General features: G+C 45.3%; 1 protein-coding gene across 1 annotated transcript in view; it reads left to right on the forward strand.

Moving 5' to 3' along the window:
* Positions 1–19,342, forward strand: part of LOC115177275 (calsyntenin-3) — a 36,362-nt gene that overhangs the window by 12,571 nt on the left and 4,449 nt on the right. The window contains exons 8-14 of the mRNA XM_029737903.1: positions 295–594; positions 6,286–6,398; positions 7,357–7,516; positions 11,007–11,066; positions 11,234–11,382; positions 11,773–11,921; positions 15,907–16,133. Coding sequence (XP_029593763.1) covers positions 295–594; positions 6,286–6,398; positions 7,357–7,516; positions 11,007–11,066; positions 11,234–11,382; positions 11,773–11,921; positions 15,907–16,133 — 1,158 coding nt within the window. The remainder of the gene's footprint in view (positions 1–294; positions 595–6,285; positions 6,399–7,356; positions 7,517–11,006; positions 11,067–11,233; positions 11,383–11,772; positions 11,922–15,906; positions 16,134–19,342) is intronic.

A 19,342-nucleotide genomic window follows, 5' to 3' on the forward strand; every position in this document is an offset into this window, starting at 1 on the left:
ATTTGTGGTGTGTGCATAAATGAAATGAAGTAATGTAGTCATGCATTTCGTGAGAATACAGGCCCTGATATTCATTGAGTCCAAAAGTCAGCTCGTTAAGGCATTAACGTGTTTAGAGTTAGTAAATAGAGTTATGCAGCAACATTGGAGTGAGTCAGAAGGGGAGTTTGAACTCCCAACCTGAAACAAGCACATTAACCACAGACAGTCCCAAAAGACTTAATGCTTCTAAGGCCTTTACCAAGGCTAGGGTTGTACAGTATGTCATTCATGATTTCACTTCTGTCTCACCAGGTGCTGTGAGAGGAGAAGTGGACTTACTCCCGCCCCCATCCCCAGCAGCCAATTGGACCTCAGCCTTGCCCACCCTCCCTTCTTCTGATTCGTCCCTGGTGTTCTCCTTCAATGGCTCCACCCATGTTGCCATGGTACCCGACTCTATTGCCGCGGCCATATCCGGAGACCATTTCACCCTCCAGCTGTGGATGCGAAGGGGTGGGATCAACACCCAGCCTCCGACTAATCAGGCCAGAGGAAACCGCAGGGAAGAGGAGACTATCGTCTGCAGTACCGTCAAGAATGGTCAGGCAAATGGTCAGTCACAAATCAAATACTTTTAGACTTTTACTCAAGTGGTATTTTACTGGGTGACTAACTTTTACTTGAGTCATTTTCAATTTTTTTGTATTTTTTGTATTTGTTTTTAATTCAGGGGTGGATCAGCTTTAATATTGCGGATAGATTGTTGCTTCCATTAATGTAATTGTCTGCATTTCCAATATTTTTGGGGTAAATATATCTATAATCAGGTATCTTATACTTTTACTCAAGTATGACAATTCGGTACTTTTCCCACCGCTATCTATATATATATATATATATATATATATATATATATATATATATATAACCAGTCAAAAGTTTGGACACACCTACTCATTCAAGGGGTTTTCTTTATTTTGACTATTTTCTACATTGTAGAATAATAGTGAAGACATCAAAACTATGAAATGACACATGGAATCATGTAGTAGCCTAACAGGAGACAAATGGCTGTGAGACATGGGTTTAATCCTAGACATATGAAAAGTGGGATGTATACAGAGGGTACGGGGCAACAGAAGACTAACAGGAGAGGGGTAATGATCTTGGAGATGGGGAAAGGGACAATTTTAAAATGGGGGAAAGTTTGCGGGACTCCACCCAGAGGAGCAGATCTCAGGTGGACAGCCAAACCCTCTGCCTAAGATGATACTTGGGGGCCGGGGTCCGGTGGCGGTCCGCTTGTCTCCGATACTAGGAGGTAGTCTTGAGAAGAGCCGACCGGGCTCTCTTCCAGGTACGGCGACAACGGCGGACAAACATCTGTGCCGAGGGTATGCCGACCTCTTCCTCTTGCTCCAGGAAGAGCGGGGGCTGATAACCCAGGGAACACTCGAAAGGCGGCGAGAGCCCGGCGGCAGAGCAGGGGAGGGTGTTGCGGGAAAAGAGTAGTCTCCAGGTCTTGATTGACTTGCTCCGACTGGCTGTTGGACTGAGGGTGGAACCAGGAGGACAGGCTGGCCGACGATCCAATGAATGTGCAGAACGCCTTCCAGGATGAGAACTGAGGACCCCGGTCGGAGACCATGTCCACCGGGAGTCCATGGATCCGTAAAACGTGCTGCACCATGAGCTAGGCCGTCTCTTTGGCATAAGGTAGCTTGGGGAAAGGAATGAAATGGGCGGCTTTGGAAAACCGGTTCACTACAGTCAGGATGACGGTGTTGCCATCAGATGGGGGGGAGACCCGTGACAAAGTCCAGGGATATTTGAGACCAGGGACGGTGAGGGACAGTGGCTGAATGAGACCAGCTGGAGCTTGCCGAGGAGTCTTGTTCTGCGCACAGATCATGCATGCGGCAACGAACGCGGAACGTCCGGGACCATGATAGGCCACCAAAAGCATTGCCGTACAAAGGCGATGGTCTGACGGAAGCCCGGGTGGCAGGTAACTCTGGAGGAGTGGGGCCACTCCAGGACCAAGGGGCGGACAGCGTCAGGAACAAACATCCGACTATCTGGCCCCTATATCGGCTGGGAATTCTGGGTGTCACGGACCTTCTTCCCTATTTCCTCAGCTGAGTGCCATCGCCAGACACAAGTTGGAAAGTATGGTCTCAGCTTCCGAGGGTGTAGCCGCAGGGCTATAGTGGCGTGACAGCGCTTCCGGCTTGTTATTATTGGATCCCGGTCGGTAGGAGAGGGAGCAGTTAATCTGGGTGAAAGCAGGGCCCACCTAGCTTGCCTGGAATTGAGACACTTGGCATTGCGGAGATATTCCAGGTTCTTGTGATCCATCCACACAATGAACGGCTGTTCCGCCGCTTCCAACCAGTGACTCCACTCCTCCAACTCCATCTTCACCGCGAGAAGCTCACGATTCCCCACATCATAATTCCTCTCCTTGGCGTTTAGGCGATTGGAGAAGGCGCAGGGATGTAACTTGAGGTTCAGGGCAGAATGCTGGGACAGGGCGGACCCCACTCTGACATCCAAAGCATCGGTCTCCACCACGCACTGACAGGACAGGTCAGGATGAACCAATATGGGAGCTGTGGTGAAGCGGTGCTTCAGGTCCCGGAACGCCTGGTCAGCAGCTGGGGACCACGTGAACGGAATCTTGGGAGAGGTGAGTGTAGACGAGGAAGCCAGGGAAACGCTGTAACCCCGGATAAAGTGGCGATAAAAGTAGGAAAATCCCAGGAAACGTTGCAGCTGCACTCTGGACATAGGCTGGGGCCAATCCACAACAGCTCTCACCTTTATTGGATCCATCTGTACATTCCCTGCAGCGATGATGTAACCAAGGAAGGGGATGGTGGTGCAATGCAATTCTAATTTCTCCGCTTTCACTAAAAGCTGGTTCTACAGGAGGAGCTGGAGGACCTGTCGGACGTGGAACATGTGTTCTTGGGCTGAGTGGGAGAAAACGAGGATGTTGTCGAGGAAGACGAACCGGTTCAACATGTCGCGGTAAACGTCATTAACTAGGGTCTGGAACACAGCTGAGGTGTTGGTAAGGCCAAATGGCATGAGCAGATATTTGTAGTGACTGCTGGCCGTGTTGAAGGCAGTCTTCCACTCGTCCCCTTTCCATATCCACACCAGGTGGTAGGCGTTCCACAGGTCCAACTTGGAGAAAACGGTGTCCCCCTGGAACAGCTCGAAGACCGAGGCGATGAATGGTAGTTGGTAGCGGTTCTTCACCGTGATGTCATTGAGACCCCGGTAGTCAATGCACGGGCGCAGGGTTTGTCCTTCTTCTCCGCAAAGAAGAACCCTGCGCAGGCGGGGAAGGCAGAAGGATAGATACACCCTGCAGCTAGGGATTGCTCGATGTAGGTCTTGATAGCCTTGGACCCGACAGAGAGTACAGTCGTCCCCGGTGTGGTGCCTGGGAGAAGGTTGATCCCGCAGTCATAGGGTCGGTGCGGAGGAAGTGAAGTGGACCGGACGTTACTGAAAACCTCCCGGAGGTCCTGGTACTCCGCGGGAATGAAAGAGGTCCGGGGCAACTTTCGAGCCCACAGGAAGATGTCCTGGGGCAGGCTGCGCTGACTTCAGGCAATGGGCATCGTAGAATGGGCTCCAGCCCATGATGGCACCAGCAGTCCAGGTTATTAAGGGATTGTGTCGCTGGAGCCAAGAGAATCCTAATACCACGGAACCTGAGGAGACTTAATTAGCATGAATTGAATTGCCTCGCCTTGGTTCCCTGACACTCGTAGATTGATGGGAGTGGTATTGCGGGTGACCTGGCCCCATCCAATGCTCTAACATCCATGGGAATGGAGAGGGGCTGAGTGGGGATGCCTAGCTCAGACGCCAGGGTAGCGTCTATAAAACTCATCGGCCCCAGAGTTGAGGAGTACCCGGAGAGATATCGATTTCGGAGACACCCGGGGGAACTCGGCTAGACTTGAGTCCTCTCGGCCATGGGGACGTTGGGGACTTTCGGGATGCCTCGGAGGCGAGGTCGATTGGACCTCCTCTCCTTCCTACGTACCCGTAGCCGCTCAGCGATTACAGGTTCCAGGCACTCTCAGCTGCCAACGTGCAGAAATCCACTGCATATTCTACCACATTGCGGGAGTCTTGCCAAAGCTGGAGTAACTTCTGGGCAGCCTCTCTCCCGGACAATGGAGAATCAAAAACCTTCACCTCCGCCACGAACTCCTCCAGACTGAAGCATACGGCCGACTGTTGTTCCCACATGGCCCCAGCCCAGGCGAGAACCCTTCTGGACATCAGCGTGATGAGGTATGCTATCTTCGAGTGGTCCGTGGGGAAAGAGGAGGGCTGCAGCTCGATGATGAGAGAACACTTCGCGTGAAATGACCAACAAATTCCAGACTCTCCAGCGAAGCATTCCAGGGGAGGTAAGCGGGGTTCTCGGGAAACCGGGGTGGCCGCGCTGCTAACAGCCAGGTTACTGAGGGGCTGGGAGGTTACCGTCGTTGTAGGCTGCCTGACAGACAACCTGCGGAATTGCTCCAACAATGTGTTCAACAAGCGGTCATAGTGTCCGACCAATTTTATTTATTTTTTATTTTACCTTTATTTAACTAGGCAAGTCAGTTAAGAAAAAAATCTTATTTTCAATGACAGCCTAGGAACATTGGGTTAACTGCCTTGTTCATGGCCAGAATTACAGATTTTTTTACCTTGTCAGCTCGGGGATTCGATCTTGCAACCTTTCGGTTACAAGTCCAATGCTCTAACCACTAGGCTACCTGCCGCCCCAAGGTCTGGAACCCTTCCATAAGACCATGAAGCAACTCCTCGTGCCAACCAATGGTGGCTCCTTGGGAGCAGACGGTGTTGCGGAGCTGGTCTGAGTCTGCTGGGTCCGTCATGGCTAGTTTGTACTGTCAAGGCTCAGGAGAAGACCTAGATGCAGACAGTTTCGAAGTAACAAAAGTTTTACAAAAACAGCAGGCAAACGGCAGGTCAAAGTCAGTAGGTACAGAACGGCAGGCAGGCTCAGGGTCAGGGCAGGCAGAATGGTCAAAACCGGGAAAACTAGAGAACAGGAACTAGAGAAAGACAGGAGCAGGGGAAAAACACTGGTAGGCTTGACGAAGCAAAACGAACTGGCAACAAACAGAGAACACAGCTATAAATACACTGGGGATAATGAGGAAGATGGGCAACACCTGGAGGGGAGTGGAGACAAGCACAAAGACCGGTGAAACAGATCAGGGCGTGACAGCCTTGATGACAGCTTTGCACACTCTTGGCATTCTCTCAACCAGCGTCATGAGGAATGATTTTCCAATAGTCTTGAAGGAGTTCCCACATATGCTGAGCACTTGTTGGCTGCTTTTCCTTCACTCTGCGGTCCAACTCATCCCAAACCATCTCAATTGGGTTGAGGTCAGGTGCTTGTGGAGGCGAGGTCATCTGATGCAGCACTCCATCACTCTCCTTCTTGGTCAAATAGCCCTTACACAGCCTGGAGGTGTGATTTGGGTCATTGTCATTGTCCTGTTAAAAAAAACAAATTATAGTCCCGCTAAGCGCAAACCCGATGGAATGGCGTATTGCTGCAGAATGCTGTGGTAGCCATGCTGATTAATTGTGCCTTGAATTCTAAATAAATCACTGACAGTGTCACCAGCAAAGCACCATCACACCTCCTCCTCCGTGCTTCACGGTGGGAACCACACATGCGGAGATCATCCGTTCACCTACTCTGCGTCTCACAAAGACACAGCGGTTGGAACCAAAAATCTCAAATTTGGACTCATAAGACCAAAGGACAGATTTAAACTGGTCTAATGTCCATTGCCCGTGTTTCTTGGCCCAAGCAAGTCTCTTCTTGAGAGAATGCCAAGCTTTGCAATGCTGTCATCAAGGCAAAGGGTGGCTACTTTGAAGACTACATGATTCTGTGTGTGTTATTTCATAGTTTTGATGTCTTCATTATTATTCTACAATGTAGAAAATTCTCAAAATAAAGAAAAACTCTGGAATGATTAGGTGTCCAAACTTTTGACTGGTACTGTATATATATATTTTTCTTCTGATTTTGCAGAGGGTGATACAGTACCCTCAGCACCCTTACTTCCCACCGCTATGTATACTGTATCTTTATGGCTCTGCTTCAGTCTAATTCTGTGAAGACTATGGCGAGGAAATATGAAGAGATGCACTGCCTGTCTCTCATATTCCGTCTGCAAGTTTTGTCTCAAATGCTGTTTTCTGTCTACTGACTGCCAGTCTCCTTTCCCTGTTCCTCAGACGACTCCTTCTCCCACTACTCTCTCTCCGTTCACGGCTGCCGTCTATCTCTTTTCTACTGGCCCGACGTCTCCGCTGCGCGGCCTGTGAAGTTTCTCTGGAAACTGGAGCAGGTACTATGGGAATGTTGCTGGATGAGGCTGGAACAGATTTTCTTCAATTAACAGTTGCTAGAAGGAGAGCTATGAGTGAAAGAGCCATACAAAAAGGCCAACGCTCACTTAATGCCAGTTGCAATTGTATTTATTTATTTTTAAGACAACTGCATTAAGTAGAGTTACAACCCAGGGCTCCTGATCTCAAGGCAGACTCGCTAGCTTCAAGGGAAAGGGAAGACCTACTCAGTTACACAACTGAATGCATTCAACCGAAATGTGTCTTCTGCGTTTAACCCTACCCCTCTGAATCAGAGAGGTGCGGGGAACTACCTTAATCGACATCATCGGCACCCGTGGAGCAGTTGTTGTGGGGGTTAACTGCTTTGCTTAAGGGCACAACAGCAGTTTTTTTCACCTTGCCGGCTTGGGGATTCAAACATGCAACCTTTTGGTTACTGTCGCAATGCTCTACTTGCTAGGCTAGGATATTTCCCTTGGGGGAATTTGTAAATATGGGAATGGACAAAGAGCAGGGGGATTAGGAAGAATAGGATTTGGATGAGAGGCAGGGGCAGAGGGGATAAGGGGATGGTGGGGTTGTGTGGTTTTGGTTGGAGGGGGGACTAAGTGGTTTTGGCTGGGGTTACTGGTCGTAGACAGCTTAAACTGGGTAGGATTATAAGGGCCAAGCTGATACAGATAAGATTTGGCATATCCCTCTGTCTCTCTTCTGCGACAATATCTGTTACAGTGCTCAGTCTGGTGTCATGGGTAGTGTTCAGTAGAAACAAAAGGGATAAAACATTTAGAAACATTTTGATATTATATGGGATAAATTCATGTAGCACATCTAGTTCTTTTTAGTTCTCCTTTTTTAGTTCTCCTGTTTTGTGTCTGCTGTACACAACCCAAGTGTTCAGCTGTTTCTTGACCTCTGACCTATTGTGTCTTCATGTCCTTCTTTCCTCACTAGGTGTGTGACAGCGAGTGGCATCACCTGTCCCTCAGTGTCCAGTTCCCCTCTGTGACACTGTACGTGGACGGAGTCACCTTCGACCCCGCCCTCATCCACGACAACGGAGCCATACCCAACCCTGCCCCAAGACAGCGACTGGTCATTGGCGCCTGCTGGGGTAACGATTGGTTAAACCAAAGACAGTATGAAGATTGGTGATTTTAGCCTATCACACTTGTAGGCGATGTCATGGCGACGTCGGCAAGCTAAGCTCACGTTATTGTGTCTAACAGTCGTCTGGTGGCGAACTGCGCAAATTAAAGGCACTCCTTCGATATAAAGTGGTTTTTCACAAAAATTCAAACGTTTCAGTTTGTCACTTTCACGAGGTTGGAGTAATAATGTTCAACTACTTAAGATATTGGCTCGAATCTAGGTTGTGCCTTTAGATTTCGAGAAAATAAACAACTAAGGAAGAATTATTTTACGTCTCTCAATGACTAACCCAACCCCGGCCTGGTCTGTTTGGCCTGTTTCACAAGAATTACCGGAAAACGTTGCGATGTGCGCCTCTGGGTTTAGAAACTCTGTGGTTAACCCTTACGCTACCTAGAACGGTTAAACCTTACACTGCATAGAACACCTGTCAGCAAATGAAGGATGCCTAAGTGGGCCACACTTTACATTACAGAGGTCCTATACTAGAGTTAATACCAGTTGGATAACTAATAACATATTATTCTATAACAAGCTAGTTAACAAGAATGAATTAGAAATGTCACTTTTAATTACATACACATATAGATACCCTGGAATGATGGCAATGTAATGACAAGTGTTGCTAATGAGTGGTAGTTGATGAGAACATGGCAAGGAAAAGATCACAATAATGTACCACAATAGGTAATGGAATATATTGCTTTGGCAATACATTTCTTGAATAGGTTACAAGATTACAAAAGAGCAACGCCTGCCCCAAAAATACATTTTTGGCAGTTGTCCCAGTTCACGTTCTTCTGCAAATGAAACAGTTCATAGAACCAAATGTTCCAGCACACCAATGAAAGCAACGCACAACACACCCACATATATACACAGTGCCTTGCAAAAGAATTCAGACCGATTGGATTTCTTCAAATTTTATTGGGTTACAAAGTGGAATTCAAATGTATTTAATTGTCATGTCAACAGTCTACACAAAATATTGTAATGTTAAAGTGGAAGAAAAATTCTAAAATATAGTTGTTGCGTAAGTATTCAGCACCCTGAGTTCCTAATGTCTGGTATACTCAGTGTATAAACCACAGCGTAATTATTAACTTGACCATGCTTAAAGAGATATTCAATGTCTGATTTGTTATTGTTACCCATCTACCAATCACTTCCCTTCTTTATGAGGCTTTCAAATGCTTCCTGGTCTTTGTAGTTGAATCTGTGCTTGAAATGCAATACTTGGCTGAGGGATCATACAAATGTATGTATCTATGTATGTTTGGGGGATAGAGGAAGGGTTAGTCATTCAAAAGTCATGTCAAATCCTATTATTTCACAGTCCATGTAACTTATTACGTGATTTGTTAAGCCAAATGTACTCCTTAACTAATTAGGCTAAGGGGCTGAATACTTATGCAACAACTATATTTTAGTTATACATGTTTTATTTATCAAAACAAATATTTTTTTCCACTTTCACATTTCAGTATTTTGTGTAGATTGTTGACAAAAAATGACAATTTATTTTAATCCCACTTTGTAGTACAATAAAATGTGAAGAAATCCAAGGGATTTGAATACTTTTGCAAGGCACTGTACATACACACGCCATCTGACACTGAAAAGCATGGCATTTCCCTCCTCATTCACCTAATTATATTTGTGTGAGATGCTCTGACTGCCTCTCCATACTCTATTAATATCACTGACTTATCAATTATTTAGGCTAACAGAACAACAGGCAGGCCAGACGGTTAGCTTGCCAGTTACACCAGCGCTAATCGCTAAAATGGGACACACCAATTAGCACTGGAAATACACTCACACACACTTTCATGGCTACTGCCTGTGTGGTAACCAGCTGCTGGGAGATTATGAGGGTATGACACACCTTTGTCAGATTTACACGTTTATTTTCCTTCTTATTAATTTTTTTTCACTCCTTTCTCTTTTTCCACTCTGCCACTTGCTTTTACTAACCATTTATTTCTCCTCTCACACCTGTCATTCTCACTTCTCTCTGTTATCCTCTACCCCTTCTGTCTTTAAAGGCCCAGGGCAGTCAAAATTCTGTTTTCTGTGTTTTATTTAAGTGATAATTCCCAAGAAGCCAGTGTTTGGAGGATATATTGGCACGGGTGTTATATATCTTCCAAACACTGGCTTCAAGGGCATTCTCACTTTTATACAACGGGTTACCAACATATTCAAATAATGATTGACATATTTTTATTAAAAACGTTATTTTGGTGAATTTATTCATACTATTTCATCCTTCCACAATATATAGTCCCGACACAAATCTAGGGTTGCTACCCAAACCGATTGGTCGTTCGTTCTATCGGTTCGGTTGCTTGGAGACGCGACCCAGTCGTTCAGTCTTTTTGTTCTGTATCCATGGACGTTTGTTCGATATGTTCCATTGCCATACTGGCTGGCAACGTTCTTATCCCTTGCTTGCTAGCTAGCCAACTATGGCTAACTTATGTAACTTGCCACATTTGCAATTGTTTAAGCTGTTTTCTGGTGACATTTATTTGGATACATTCATAATAATGAGCTAATGAGGCACGATTTCATCTGGCATAGAAAATGTGCTCCCTCGTCAGGACGCTGTTGTTCAGAGGAGCTAGCCAACAAAACAGCTAACACAATCACTTTAAACTGAAGCTGGATTTACATTTACATTTCTTTGTATATATCCATAAATATGATGCCAGCTGATTCATGATTTCGACTGGCTGAGAAAAGCTGCCTGTATGTCTCATCTCGACTCTCGACTCGTTCATTACTCTGGGACAGCTTGGGATCGAATTTGAATATTGAAACAATGTTACAAATGCCGGAGAGACAGACAGCAAGGTTTATACAAATCTCCGCTGTAGAAAACTAAATGTTATCCTAAAAGAAATGTTAGATCATGTCTAGATGCTTTTAATAATGGACATCAAGTTAATAAATTGATTGACTGGGCTGATGAGATGGTGGATTGCGTAGTCAGAAGGAACAGAGTAAATAGGCATTTTAGCATCTTATATTTACCTGCTGGTAAGTTTTGGAATAGACATCGGCTGGAATGTGGTTTTAACCAATCAGGATTAGACCCACCTGTTATATAAATAATATTTTACAACAGCTGATGAAACTTTTTATCAGTGTTATTTCCTGATAGTTGCTGGTTGAAAATACAATCTACACAGGACCTTCTAACCGAAAGGTTGCAAGTTCAAAGCCCCAAGCTGACAAGGTACAAATCTGTCGCTCTGCCCCTGAACAGGCAGTTAACCCACTGTTCCTAGGCCGTCATTGAAAATAAGAATTTGTTCTTAACTGACTTGCCTAGTTAAATAAAGGTAAAATAAATTTGAAAAAAGGTACTTAATTGTTACCCAGAAATTATTTCATATAAAAAGGACTGCATGGGGCCTTTAACCTTTCTTCTTTTCTTCCCACAGAGACAGAAGATAAACAGAAGGATATCCTTAACAACACCATCCCTGAGGGGAAAGACACAGGTGACTTAATTGTGTGTGTGTGTGTGTGTGTGTGTGTGTGTGTGTGTGTGTGTGTGTGTGTGTGTGTGTGTGTCCATTCATGCGCATATATGTCTGTGTAAGCCTGTGTGTGGGTGTTCATCTTTTTGTGTGTGTTGACTGTGTTCATTTTGTTTCTGGTTCTTTAGGGAAGTATGTGGGTGGTTACCGTGGACTGTTGTCAGGGGTGACGGTGCGTCCAGGGAGTGTGGAGCCCCACAGTGTGGTGGAGTGTCTGTACGCCTGCAGGGAGGGGCTGGACTTTGGGGACCTGGAGACCTTGGGCTCAGGCATGAAGGTAACCTCACCCTGCTGAAGAGGAGTCCTATAGATCACTGTCTCACTTGGCTAAGGCTTAAGAGTGGGCTTTGACACCCAGAATTTTTATTTCTTCATCTAGGTCATGGCACCCAAACGTTTTTTTTTTAACCACTGCTACAGTATATGTCCTACTCAGATTGTTGTGTACAAAAAGGGTTAGTTTCCCCCTGATGTATATGGAGTCTACTGCATAATATTTTTCTGTGCACATGCAAAAACATTTTTTTACAGTCAATCAAAACTGAAGTCCCAACACGGTGGTACTGATGAAATATATAAAGAGAATACATAGCCAGAATTAACTATGTTTCTGACTATGAGGGGTGTGCGACTTCGGAGCATGAACTCTTGACCTTTGACCTTTTAGGTGCATGTGAACCCCAGTCAGTCTGTGCTGGTTCTGGAGGGTGATGACATTGAGAGCTTCAACAGAGCCGTCCAACAGGTCACCTACAGGAACTCTCTCCGCTTCGCCACCCCTGGAGTCAGGCCACTCAAACTGACCACCTCCCTCAGGTACACGCTTGCATGTACGTGCACACATACACACACACACACACACACACACAGAGGACTAAGTGATCTCGCTCTCCGAGGCCGACGTGAGTAAGGTCTTTAATCAGGTCAACACTCGTAAGGCCGCGGGGCCGGCCAGTTCCAGGACGTGTTCTCAGAGCATGTGCAGAACAAATGGCAGGCATATTCACGGTCATTTTCAACCTCTCCTTGTCCCAGTATGTAATCCTCAGGTTTTAAGCTGTTCACCATCATTCCTGTTCCCAAGAACTTTGAGGTTTCATGCCACAATGTCTACCACCCTGTAGCACTCACATCTGCAATCGTGAAGGGCTGTGAAAGGCTGGTTATGGCACACATGAACTCCATCATCCCAGATACTCCAATTTGCATTCCGCCCCAACAGATCCATAGATGACGCAATCTCAATTGCACTCCATACTGCCCTCACCCACCTAAGAGGAATAGCTATGTGAGAATATGCTGCTCATTGACTACAGCTCAGCGTTCAACACCATTTTCCCCTCCAAGCTCAAAACCAAGCTTTGGACCCTGGGACTGAAAACCTCCCTCTGCAATTGGATCCTGGACTTCCTGACGGGCCGACCCCAGGTGGTGAGGGTAGGCAACATCACCTCCGCCACACTGACCCTCAACACAGGGGCCCCTCAGGGGTGCGTGCTTAGTCCCCTCCTGTACTCCCTTTTCACCCATGACTGCGTGGCCACACACAACTCAAACACCATTATCAAGTTTGCTAACAACATAACGGTGGTAGACCTGATCAACGGAGACGATGAGAAAGCCTACAGGGAGGAGGTCAGTGACCTAGCAGTGTGGTGCCGGGACAACAACCTTCTCCCTCAACATCAGAAAGATCAAGGAGCTGATTGTGGACCCATCCACATCGACAGGGCTGCAGTGGAGCAGGTTGAGAGCTTCAAATTCCTCTGTGTCCAAATCAATAAGGCCTTAAAATGGTCTGCACACATTCGTGTAGAAGGTGCGACAGCGCCTCATCCACCTCAGGAGGTTGAAAAGGTTTGGCATGGGCCCTCAAATCCCAGTATATCACTGGGGCTGAGCACCTTGCCATCCAGGACCTCTATATCAGGCAGTGTGAAAGGAAGGCCGAGAAAATTGTTAGACTCATGCCACCCAAGCCATAGAATGTTCTCTCTGCTTCCACACGGCAACGGGTACCGGTGCATCAAGTCTGACACTAACAGGCTCCTGAACAGCTTCTATCGCCAAGCCAATAGCTAACAAAATGGCAACACGGACTATCTGAGTTGAGCCTTTTTTTGCGCTGTCTCTCTGCACACTCACAAGACTCTACACACTCACGCACACTGACACACACACACACACACACACACACACACACACACACACACACACACAAACACACACTAACTTAATTTGCTCACACACAACATGCACAATGACTACACGCACACACACTCACATACAATCATCATATATGCTACTACTCTGTTTATCATATATCCTGATGCCTAGTCACCTTACCCCTATACATATCTACCTCTATCACTACAGTATCCCTGCACATTGTAAATATGCTACTGGAACTGACCACGTATATAGTTTACTTACTTTCTCCTGTTCTTCTTATTTTTATTTCGCATGTGTTTTTTTGCTCTACCTTACGTTATGTTTAGTACTACATCGATATTGATTACTGCATTGTTGGGTTGAGAGCTTGCAAGAAAGGCTGTACTTGTGCACATGACTTTAAAACTTGAAACTTAAACACAACCAGGCACACACACACTGACAGTGCTAGTGTACATAAACTAGAAATGCAGGTGAAAAGAGGCAAAGAAGGTCAAACATAATGTCACAAAGAATGCAGCAGTATTCCAGAGCTGTGGATGCAGGTTTCCAGGACTGCTCAGTGGATGGGAGCTATTCATTGGACATTGATCTCAATAAACGTGGACATGGCTAGAGTAGTTGATAAGCAATGCTTTGGAATGAAAGAGCATGATCTTAAAGGAACGACGTCGTCCCAAACTGCCATTAGAACCTGGGGTTATCTTATCTTTGACTTATGTTCTGGTCCGCAATTACTTGTATCATATCTCTAAAGCCATTCATTCACCACAACCTATCCTCTCTGTGACAGACTATTTCAGCCATGTTGATGTAGTGTGGGTGCCAGTTTGTTTCTGTCTCGTTTTGGATATCTTTCGTTGTCTATCCATTGTTTAACAACATGACACCATTGAAGGTTGTCAGGTACCCAGGCTAATGATGAATGAAATAATTTGTTCATTCATTTATTCAAAGGTTCTTATACAACTTGGGGGTAGAACATGTAGACTCCTTTTTGATTGACCCTTTACCCCTCATAGTCTCCGTGCACACTCACAGGGCACCACACACACACACACACACACACACACACACACACACACACACACACACACACACACACACTGTCACTCCAACACACACACACATACACTCACTTCATACTTTGCTCACTGACACATAATATGCACATACATTTATGCTGACTCTACACACCCACTCACGTACAAGCTGCTACTCTGTTTATCTTATATCCTGTTGCCTAGTCCCCTTACCCCTATACATATCTACCTCCATCACTCCAGTGTCCCTGCACGTGTAAATATGGTATTGGATAAGACTTTTTAAATATTTCCTGTGTATACTTACTTACAGTACTTACTTTATTGTATATTTCTTATTCTTATTTCTTGAGTGTGTGTTTTTTTCTAGTAATAGATTGTTATTGATTATTGCATTGTTGGGTTTGGAGTTAGCAAGAATGGCATTTCACTGTACTTGTGCATGTGAAACTTGAAACTTTTACTCTGCAGGTGAATCAGAGCACAATGATACACTGTTATGTTGAATGATATCATCCCTGTGCAAGGAGTGGAGATTGATTTGCAGATGATATGAGTCAGTCTTTTGCTCAACTAGGTAATCTAGCCTTGGGTAAGAGGAAGCACGGTTGAAGCATATAATCTTGAAACAGTACATTTTTTTTAAAGCCACAGTGTATCGCAAGTTGTATTAAATTCATGGATAACCAGACATTTTTTTTCTATTTTTGGATTAATGCACCACATAAGCCTACCACGGGTCCTTTTTGTCCACTTTGATGATTTCAATAGTTATGCACTTTGTGAAATGCATATAGGTCCTATCTATCAATGTTATTTTGTATCTGACCCATCACAGGAAGTGATGCAACAACAGGAAGTCCTCCTTATCTAACCCTGTATGGTAGAGCTATATAAATAGCTGCGCTTAATGTTGTGTTTTTAAGATTAGTCAGATTTAAGGTACAACAGTGATGTGGTGTATTTATGCTTGTTTTGAGATCTCTTTTCATGAGTTTGTGGATTTTCTTTTGCTTGTGTTTTTAAGATTAGTCTGATTCCAGGTCAGGAGGTTATTGGCTTTTCTAGTGTGTTCTGCAGTCTGATTATCAGTTAGTAGTAGGAGGGGATGTTTTTTAATAGTGGTTAAAGATAAGACTGATTTGAGGTCAGCAGTTCCTCCAGATGGCTGACAGCAGGCCCTTGTGGAGAGTCAGATATAGCAGCTGCTCACTGAGAGAGAGAGAGATAGTATTACTGCAGTTCCAACACTCACACACTAAACAACTCAAAGCACCACTTGAATCATAAATCAAGTACTGAATCGCCAAATAATAATACCATTTCAAAGTGCTTCTGAAAAGTGGCACAATTAGTATCCACTACTAATTAGTATCAGACAATGCATGCAATATCATATAGTCCAGGGTTTTTCAATCCTGGTTCTGGAAATCCACAGGGTGTGCAGGCTTTTGTCCTAGACTAACATTAACACACCTGATTTGGCTAATCGTCAAGTCCTAAAACTGTTTACTTATAGAGAAATAACTGGTACCCTATTTCCCCCCGTTCCTTCTCTCTATCTCTCTTTCCTCTCTTCCTCCTAGGTGTTTCAATGAGGAGAGTTGTCTTACGCTCAGGCAGTTGGAGGGCTACCTGGTGGTCCTTCAGCCCGATGCCCCTCAGATCTCCCTGTCTGGGGTCGGCCCCCACCTGGCCCGCCCCGCGCCTGAATTTGAGGGACCCCGTGGTGTACCCCTCTTCCCAGAGCTGAGGATCGTGTGCTCCCTGTCTCATGCTGTAAACACAGCCGCTCAGGGCATGGAGGGAGGAGGTGAGCTAGCAAACAGCCCTTCAATGAATACTACAATGCGGGGGTAGAGACTAGTGCATTCCAATCACATCAATCTAATCATTTTGAGAGCATTTTGCCAGCATTTCTATTGTACATGGATTGATGCACTCCATACACCACAAAATAATTATGGGAGCACGGCTAATTTACATATGGACCATTGTCTGGTCTTTGTGTGATCAGTGCGTCGGAACACATTATGTCATCAATCAAACTGGGCATATTTTACTTAGATTCTACACCTGATCTCAGGCTGTTTTCAAAAGTCATACAGGGCTGACGCCTGGATCTCAAACTTACAAATCACTTATTTTTCTTACACCTGCCTCTATTTCCACTTACTAGCAGTGCCACTTAATTATATGTATTGCTGACAAATAATGTGAAGTAAGATCTGTCTTTCTTCAAAATCTGATTTGAACTGGGGTGCATGTTTGCTACCCCTGGGAAAGCATATTCCCAGTCATATAGTTGGGTTGGTTGTTTAGCAACAAAACCGATGCATGGGCACCTATGGGGCAAGACAGACTGGATTGACTTAGAGCGGGGCGGCAGGTAGCCTAGTGGTTAGTGTTGGGCCAGTAACCGAAAGGTTGCGAGATCGAATCCCCGAGCTGACAAGGTAAAAATCTGTCGTTCTGCCCCTGAACAAGGCAGTTAACCCACTGTTCCTAGGCTGTCATTGAAAATAAGAATTTGTTCTTAACTGACTTGCCTAGTAAAATAACAAAAATTCCCCAAAATAGTTGACAACATGTAAACTATCGTTCCGTCTCCAATGTTTATTGAATACATAAATACATTTGCCCAATGAGCACTTGTCTCTCAAATACATCGTTACAGTTGTTGGTTAGCTAGCTAGCTAGCAAATTTTTGCCTTTGACATGAAATCAGTCAAAACACCTCAGAACTAGCTGAAACGAGTCACTTACGATTCCCCACAAGGCAGTTTCTTGTCATTGTTGGTAGCTATCTGGCCATCCAGAATCACAACAACTCACAGACTTCAGCTTCATTTGAAGTGTGGACATCCTCAGCTAATCCATCTACAGTGAGGGGAAAAAAGTATTTGATCCCCTGCTGATTTTATACGTTATCCCACTGACAAGGAAATGATCAGTCTATAATTATAATGGTAGGTTTATTTGAACAGTGAGAGACAGAATAACAAACAAACAAAAAATCAAGAAAAACGCATCTCAAAAATGTTATAAATTGATTTGCATTTCAATGAGGGAAATAAGTATTTGACCCCCTCTCAATCAGAAAGATTTCTGGCTCACAGGTGTCTTTTATACAGGTAACGAGCTGAGATTAGGAGCACACTCTTAAAGGGAGTGCTCCTAATCTTAGCTTGTTACCTGTATGAAAGACACCTGTCCACAGAAGCAATCAATCAATCAGATTCCAAACTCTCCACCATGGCCAAGACCAAAGAGCTCTTCAAGGATGTCAGGGACCTTCAGGCTCTGATCAGGCCCTACACCCAAACAAGGGCACTGCGTTCATCCACCTCTGGCCTGCTCGCCTCCCTACCTCTGAGGAAGCACAGTTCCCGCTCAGCCCAGTCAAAACTGTTCGCTGCTCTGGCACCCCAATGGTGGAACAAGCTCCCTCACGACGCCAGGACAGCGGAGTCAATCACCACCTTCCGGAGACACCTGAAACCCCACCTCTTTAAGGAATACCTGGGATAGGATAAAGTAATCCTTCTACCCCCCCCCCCTAAAAGATTTAGATGCACTATTGTAAAGTGGTTGTTCCACTGGATATCATAAGGTGAATGCACCAATTTGTAAGTCGCTCTGGATAAGAGCGTCTGCTAAATGACTTAAATGTAAATGTAATTGTAGACCTACACAAGGCTGGAATGGGCTACAAGACCATCGCCAAGCAGCTTGGTGAGAAGGTGACAACAGTTGGTGCGATTATTCGCAAATGGAAGAAACACAAAAGAACTGTCAATCTCCCTCGGCCTGGGGCTCCATGCAAGATCTCACCTCGTGGAGTTGCAATGATCATGAGAACGGTGAGGAATCAGGCCAGAACTACACGGGAGGATCTTGTCAATGATCTCAAGGCAGCTGGGACAATAGTCACCAAGAAAACAATTGGTAACACATTACGCCGTGAAGGACTGAAATCCTGCAGCGCCCGCAAGGTCCCCTGCTCAAGAAAGCACATATACATGCCCGTCTGAAGTTTGCCAATGAACATCTGAATGATTCAGAGAACAACTGGGGGAAAGTGTTGTGGTCAGATGAGACCAAAATGGAGCTCTTTGGCATCAACTCAACTCGCCGTGTTTGGAGGAGGAGGAATGCTGTCTATGACCCCAAGAACACCATCCCCACCGTCAAACATGGAGGTGGAAACATTATGCTTTGGGGGTGTTTTTCTGCTAAGGGGACAGGACAACTTCACCGCATCAAAGGGACGATGGACGGGGCCATGTACCGTCAAATCTTGGGTGAGAACCTCCTTCCCTCAGCCAGGGCATTGAAAATGTGTATTCCAGCATGACAATGACCCAAAACACACGGCCAAGGCAACAAAGGAGTGGCTCAAGAAGAAGCACATTAAGGTCCTGGAGTGGCCTAGCCAGTCTCCAGACCTTAATCCCATAGAAAATCTGTGGAGGGAGCTGAAGGTTCAAGTTGCCAAATGTCAGCCTCGAAACCTTAATGACTTGGAGAAGATCTGCAAAGAGGAGTGGGACAAAATCCCTCCTGAGATGTGTGCAAACCTGGTGGCCAACTACAAGAAACGTCTGACCTCTGTGATTGCCAACAAGGGTTTTTCCACCAAGTATTAAGTCGTGTTTTGCAGAGGGGTCAAATACTTATTTCCCTCATTAAAATGCAAATTTTTGACATGCGTTTTCTGGATTTTTTTGTTATTCTGTCTCTCACTGTTCAAATAAACCTACCATTAAAATTATAGACTGATCATTTCTTTGTCAGTGGGCAAACGTACAAAATCAGCAGGGGATCAAGTACTTTTTTCCCTCACTGTATACATATATTCATCACTGACCCAGCCCCCATCCACCCATCAACTTCCCCCAATGATTGTGTGCTTGAATACTAACTAGGACCCCACAGACCCTGTACTATTATTAGAAGTGCCTTGTGCATGTGAGAATTATATGTATGTGTGCGATGGCTGTATATTGGTGAGGAAGCACA

Source organism: Salmo trutta, chromosome 37, assembly GCF_901001165.1.
Source record: "Salmo trutta chromosome 37, fSalTru1.1, whole genome shotgun sequence".
Lineage (NCBI taxonomy): Eukaryota > Metazoa > Chordata > Actinopteri > Salmoniformes > Salmonidae > Salmo > Salmo trutta.